At 48.8% G+C, this 7142-nt stretch overlaps 1 protein-coding gene across 1 annotated transcript in view; it reads right to left on the bottom strand.

The window, feature by feature from the left end:
* Nucleotides 1-1452, bottom strand: part of Vstm4 (V-set and transmembrane domain containing 4) — an 88601-nt gene extending 87149 nt beyond the window's left edge. Inside the window, exon 1 of the mRNA XM_070020790.1 lies at nt 1390-1452. Coding sequence (XP_069876891.1) covers nt 1390-1444 — 55 coding nt within the window. The 5' untranslated portion in view covers nt 1445-1452. The remainder of the gene's footprint in view (nt 1-1389) is intronic.
* Between the last annotated feature and the right edge of the window lie 5690 nt (nt 1453-7142).

Below are 7142 nucleotides of genomic sequence, written 5' to 3' on the forward strand. Positions count from 1 at the left end.
CTAGCCAGGATAGTGACTATCTAGACAGGAGTATTTCCCAGGATGTCTGGAAAGTTCTGCCGCAGTTCTGGCCAGGAGGGCCTTACTCCTCAGACTCTGGCCCATGGCAGCCCAAATGCCAGCTCCAGCCAGTATCCCTTGGGAGCTTGGCAAATCAAGTAAGTCTGGGTGTCAGAGTTTCAAAACAAAAGCAACACAGTGGTTCTGAGCAGCCTAGAGCCTGGTTTCTTGGATTCAAATCTCAGCTCAACACACCAGCTTGCAAACTAAGCAACTTCCAGCAAGTCCAATCGTAGGCCTGAGCCTCAGTTTCCTCATCTACAAAATAATCTGGGAGGAATGATTGACAGCACCGGCCCAATTGACTGAGTCAATGTTTTGTGAAGTATCTGGATCTATAAATATGTTCTTGTCATCATTACTTTGGTTAAATGAGATAATAAACACTTGGCATGTGAGAGGCAACCCAGGAAAAGTGACCAGCGGTGTACTGCTGAGTAAAGTCTGGCCAGCAGGGCCCTCAAAGCGGGGAGCTGGGCCCCACCGGACCTGGGGACACCAAGAGAAGAAACTTGAACCATTTGCTGCCCAAATGGAGTTCTGCTGCCCAAATGCAAGTCAGAGAGGTGGCTCCCGCCAAGTGGGGTGCTGGGGGGGAAAGGGTCTCCCTCCCCCAGCCAAAGGAGTCTCACCAGCCCCTAGCGGGACAGATCCCCAGCTCTCCACCCAGCCACTCCTGGTCTCCTTTTCCCAGGGTCTCCACAGTGAGTTAAGGAGAGAGGCTCTGGCCCCGCACTGGCGGCTCACGCCTGTAATCCACCCCTAACTCAGGAGGCTGGTGAGAGCTGATGATCCAAGTTTGAAGTCAGCCCAGCCGGGCGCAGACAAATCGGAGAGACCCTGATCTCCGATTAACCAGCAAAAAGCTGGAGGTGGAGGTGTGGCTCAAGTGGCCTTGTGTGAAAAAGCCAAACAAGAGTGCCTGGGCGAGAGAGATGGGGAGGGAGGGAGGGAGGGAGGGAGGAGAGCGCACTGTCCCGCGGAACCTGCCCGCCGCCAGCCCAGGGTATCGCGGGCGCCGACCGCAGCCCGGGGCTACCGCCCCCTCTTCAGCCTCCCTGCCACCGCCAGACACTTGGAGGGACACCGGGGCCGCTACCCCGAGAGCACTGTCCCGGGAGCAAGGAGACAGCGGGGCCGGGGCCCAGGGGCTGCTCCGCGCGCTGCCCGGAGCCTGCGAAGGGAGTGCGCCCCGCGCAAGGGCAGCGCAGCCCGGGCCACCGCGGGCGGCAGGGCCGGGACGACCTGGAGCTCAGGGCCTCCGAGCCAGGCCCGGTCGATCCCGGGCCTCCCCGCCTCCCGCACCCCCCTCCCCCGCCGCGCGCTTACCCGGGGCTGGAGCCTGCGCCAGGAGCGCCGCCAACGCCAGCGCCAGGAGCCGCATCTCCCTGCCGCCGCCTGGCGCTGTGACGCCCAGAGGGGAGAGCGCCGGGGCTTAGGCGGTCCTGCGCCGCCGGGCCCGGCCCCTAGCCACGCCCTCCCCGCCCCAGACACGCCCCTCCCGGCCTAGCCACGCCTCCCAGCCACGCCTGCCGCCCGGCTCGCGTTGGCTTGGCCCCGCCCAAGCCCAGAATACCACGCCCATTGGTCCGCCCACTCCTCCAGCCCCCCACCTCTGTCTACCTTGCCCCGCCCATTTGGCTTCACTGGCTCCACCCACCCCTGTCCGGCCCCTCCTCCGTCCCTAGTTCTAGGACAGGCCAGGCCAGCCCTGGCCCCCTCAGGGCATGTCTTCTAAGTCCCCTGTGGCTCATATTGGGCAATGGGCAGTGGCCTTTTGAAACATTTGCTGAGTGACCTGAGAATGTCCCCTTGACTGCCTGTGCCCCTGTCCCAGATGAGAAAATTGAGACTCCACCAGACACTGAGTCTGGATCTTCTGAGCCCCAGAGCAGCCAAGGGGCAGGAAAGCCTTCCTCCTACCCTAAATTTGAAGATGAGAGGGGGACAGGGTAGGAACCCTTGGAAAATTAGTGGAATATGGGACCCTCGGAATATGTGGAAATAATTACCAACAGTTACCATCTAGGGCACCCTTGACCAATCTGAGCTAAGTTGGCTTGCAGGAGTTAATGTATCCTTCCACTGTGAGGTCCCGGGACAGCTCCTTAATCTCCACCTGTTTCTGTTTCTCCTTCTGTACAATTTGACAATAGGCCCATTCCTCCTATGCTCAGATTTGAAGATGGCTGTTTGAAGCCAATGTGGGCAGGAAAGTCCACGAAGACTCTTATCTCAACCAAAAACACGGAAGTGCAGTTGTGGCTCACATGGTTGAGTGCTAGTCTTAAATGAACAAGCTCAGGGATAGTGCCCAGGTTCTGAGTTCAAGCCACAGAACCAACACAGAGACAAATAGAAGACCAAGAAGATCAAGTGAAAGGCTGGCACCCGACAGGTGACATCTTCACATCAGCTTTCATGACCACTGCCATTATTATAGACTGGAGCACAAACAACAGGCGAGGAAGAGACAGACCTAAGTCACACCACCAGCTAGCAGTAACAAAGCCACCTAGTCCAGGATACTTTGAGCTAAGGCTTGGTTTCTTCATCGGGGCTCCAAGCTTGATTGCTAGGCTTGACTGTTATGTTCAGTACCTCACTAAGCAATAAATTTTGTGTGTGGGAATCTTAGTGGAGTTTCATAAAAGTAGATCAGTAGAGTGGGGGAGGGCATGTTTGAGGAGGAGGAGGAGCAGCAGCAGCAGCAGCAACAGCAGCACCCAGTCTTATCTCATTCTCTAGAGGACATGAGGGGTGGAGAGATCCAGGGTGCTGAGTCCCAGGGTGAGCCTTATGACCCACCCAGGTCCTGTTTTACAGACTGGGAAACTGAGGCTCCCAGAGGACTGGAGGCCCAGGGTTCTGTGGCTTACAGAATGAACTGAAAAATGTATATCCTGACTGCTGTCATCAAAATCTTCTCTGATCCTTGTACATTCCTAAATCATCAGTCTCCCTCTTAGAAGCAAGCAGATGTTCCAAACAGCCACCATTTGGACCCTGCTTCTCTCTGCCTGAACTGATGCTTGCTGAAGGTTTGGAGTTGTTAAAGTGCTTTTCTTGCAGCTCTGTGCTATGTATAATAATGTGTTCTTCTCAGCCGGTTGCTCTGTCAGTGCTTTTCAACTTCCCAAATGATGTAGCACAACATCTTGGCAAGACAGTGTCTAGGAAACACATTTCTGCCCCATGGGAAACATGGCCAAAGACCCAGATGAGACTCAGTATTTCAGCCCTTCTGGACCACACTGGCACAAACTGTCCTGATTTTTGCCCTCTCCCCTGCAGCTTTCTCACTCACTACACTCACAAGCTTGAGGTCATTTGAAGAATCTCTACTGTCTTGTTCTATCAGGTCCAACTTTGTTCTGAATTAAAACAGCAATACCCAATTATTTTAAATTAAACAGCAATACCCGGTTATTTTAAATTAAAAAGCTGAGCAACAGTGGCTCACATTTATAATCCTAGCTACTCAGGAGGCTGAGATCTGAGGACTGTGGTTTGAAGCCAGCCCAGGCAGGAAAGTCTGTGAGACTCTTATCCCCAATTAATCACCAAAAGCCAGAAATGGAGCTGTGGTTCAAATGGTAGAGTACTAGCCTTGAACAAAAAAGCTCAGAGACAGTGCTCAGGCCTTGAGTTCAAACCTCAGGATGAGCACAAACAACAACAAAATTACCTTTCCTAAAAACCCCTGTCTGGGCTTTTTGTATGGGTATTGAGATCATTCTGAAGTTGGTCTAGATCTCCATGGACATGAATATCCAGCCACTCCTATGAGTGTCATGGATCAGAATCTAGTTTCTCAAAATAACTTCCTTCTGGTGGCTCATGTCTGTAACCCTAGCTATTCAGGAGCCTGAGATCTGAGGATCACAGTTCAAGGCCACCTCAGGCAGGAAAATCCCTGACTCCTATTAACCATGGCCCCCCAAAAAATGAAAGTGGAGCTGTGGCTCAAGTGGTAGAGTTTTAACTTTGAGCAGATAAAGCTCAGGGACCAGTGCCCATGCCCTGAGTTCAAGCTCTTTCAGTGTTTATTGCTACCTGAGCCAAGGATAGGAGAGCATGTGTCATCAACTTGGTTAAGTGTTGAGCAAATAGATTCCTATATAAAACCCTTATGGAAAGGTTCATAGTCCTGTGTTCCTCAGATTTCTACATGTTGCTCTTTCAATCTGCCTGTGTTCAAATAATTATGAAGGAATTTTCTACCCTGTTGCTCATCAATGGGAGATGGCTCAACAGTTAGCTACGTGCTTGAATTGCCACCAAAAGGGAACGAACCAAGCATAGACTTTGGATAAAGAGGTTTCCAGCTGGAACTGATGGCCAGGAAGATAAATAAGTGATCAGAGTTACAGGCAATGCATGCATGCATCCATCCATGTGCATCCGGAAGGAAAAGCCTAGAACCATCCATGGTAGAATGTTCATGACTCCTGCAACAGCACCTTCCTCCTGCACAGTTGGGGAAGGCATGTGGTGTGCACTCGGTGTCCCCTGACACAAGAAACAAAAGACTGCAGACCATGGTGTTCTGGATAGATGGGCCTCATTCATAGTGTTAGGTCGTTTGTTGTAACCAAACAATTGTGATTAGAAAATAAAAAAGAAAAAAGCTTCATGGGAAGAATTCTTTATTTTGGCTCCCAGTGTCAGAGGACTTGGTGTTAGGCTCCAGAGTTTATGGTAAAGCAGAACATCACTGAAGCAGAAGTGTATGGAAGAAGAGGAGGAGGAGGAGGAAAAAGAGGAAAAGGATGGGGGAAGGGGAGGAGGGGAAGGAAGGAAGGAAGGAAGGAAGGAAAGAAAGAAAGAAGGAAGGAAGGAAGGAAGGAAAGAAAGAAGGAAGGAAGGAAGGAAGAAATAAAGGAAGGATGGGAGGGAGGGAGGGAAGGAGGGATGAGGATGAATAAGAGACGGAGAAGGAAAAGGAGAGAGAAAGGCCAGGGCAAGATACATCCCAAAAGTACTTTCAGAAACCTACTTCCTACTTCCTCCATCTAAAGTTCCCAGCCCCTCCCACAATGGCGCCCCTACCTGGAGACCTAGTCTTCTGAACATTTTGTATTCAAACCAGAACCTTAGAAGTAAGTGTGAACTTGGGTCCAAGGATTCTGTGGGTTGGCTGGGAGCAGCAGCCTGGGCCAGCCCCCAGGACACAGAATGAAGGGGCCTAGGATTCTTAGAAGGCTCCAGAAAGAGAGGATCAGAATAGGAAGAACCTAGAAACTAGACAAGCCATCTGTGTAAATGACCACAAAAAATTTACCTTCCGGGGCTGGGAAGGTGGCTCAGTGGTAGAGCGCTTGCCTTGCATGCACCACATAAGCAAAAAGAAAAAAGCTGGAAGTGGCGCTGTGGCTCAAGTGGTAAAAGTGCTAGCCTTGAGCTGAAGAGCTGAGGAACAGCGCCCAGGCCCAGAGTTCAGGCCCTATGACCGGACCCCCCAAAAAATATTTACCTTCAAACTGACCACTGAGTCACACTAAATGAGCAAAAAGATGGTCTGAGTAACTCCCAGGAAGACATATCAACTAAATGTAATATGTGATTCTGGATCAGATCTGAGATCAGAAAACAATTTCTGAAAAGGACATTATTGGTTTTGTTGGGAGAAAAACTGAGCCGGATCAAGCATATTGTCTATGTAAGTGTTGTATTTCCTAATTGTGGCTATAGAAGGGAAATTTTTGTATTTCTGGAGACAAATACTGAAGTATTTGGTGTGTGAGCAGACATGATTTGTGCAAATTACTCTTCAATGGTCAGGAAATATATTCTTCATTGATTAGCAAAAATAAATCTATCTGGCCAGGTGCTGGTGGCTCACACCTGTAATCCTAGCTACTTAGGAGGCTACCAGGGCAGTGAAGTCCCCATGAGACTTTTATCTCCAATTAATCACTCAAAAACTGGAAGTGGAGCTGTGGCTCAAAGAAGTAGAAAGCTAGCCTTAAGAGAAGGAGCTCAGGGATAGTGCTTAGACCCTGAATTCAAAAAGTGTATTTGCAATGTCTATTATATAACAAACATATACATAGGCAAAAAGAGTCAATGAAGCTAAATGAAGAGTATATGAAAATCATTGTCCTGTTTTTGTAACTAAGGTTTTTTTTTAAAAAAATAAGGTTTAGAAATGCAAGTTAATTTGTGACCAGATATGGTGACATATACCTGTAGTATCAGCTCCTTGAGAGGCTGGGCACAAAGATCATATGAGCTCAGGAGTTCAAGGCTTACCCAGACATCAGAGGAAAAACTCATTTAAAAGAAGCCTATGAATGTTAAAATATCCATTTCAATTTGATTTATATGATGGTTACAAACATCCTGTAATGATTATCTAATATACCAGGTAATTTTCATATTGTTATTATAAAGCATAATTGATTTGAAATTGCTCTTTCCTAATTTCAGATATGTTACAATGAAATGCAGTTCTGATGCTTTGGGAATCCAAGCAGAAAACTTGCTCTTAAGGGAAATTCCTAATAATTTAGAAAATGAAGAAAAAGACATCTCTCCATACATCTCTATACAGAGCTGCAAAGACACTTAGCTTGGAGCAAGACTAATCTCAAGGTATCACAGAAGCCATCAATTGTAAGCAACAGAGATGTAGGATGAGCAGGACAGCCATTTGATCTTCATGGAGGAAGATTTTGAACTCATTGACTCGCTATTTCTGTAACTGATTCATGTATGTGAATCAGTGGCTCAAGTGGTAGAGCAATAGCCTTGAGCAAAAAAGCTCAGAGACAGTACCCAGGCCCTGAGTTCAAGCCCCAAACAGCACTCAGGACCACACAGGACACACACAGGTACACAGGACTGGCTGTCAGGACCACACCCACACACCCACACCCCCCCCCCCACACACGAACACACTTCCAGAAAAATTTTGCCATCCTATTATCTTGAGTAGGCTGGGTCCCCATCTATTACAGAGTGCTCTTAACATCAAAGCTAATTTAATTAGGAAGGGCTAAGGAATAGAATGTTAAGAATTGGTGTTCTCACAGTGAGATCTGTAGAGCATGAATGTAAGTAAGAATGGCTTTAGAGAT

Source organism: Dipodomys merriami, unplaced genomic scaffold (genome assembly GCF_024711535.1).
Source record: "Dipodomys merriami isolate MVZ:Mamm:240054 unplaced genomic scaffold, mDipMer1.0.p SCAF_14, whole genome shotgun sequence".
In the NCBI taxonomy this organism is placed as follows: domain Eukaryota; kingdom Metazoa; phylum Chordata; class Mammalia; order Rodentia; family Heteromyidae; genus Dipodomys; species Dipodomys merriami.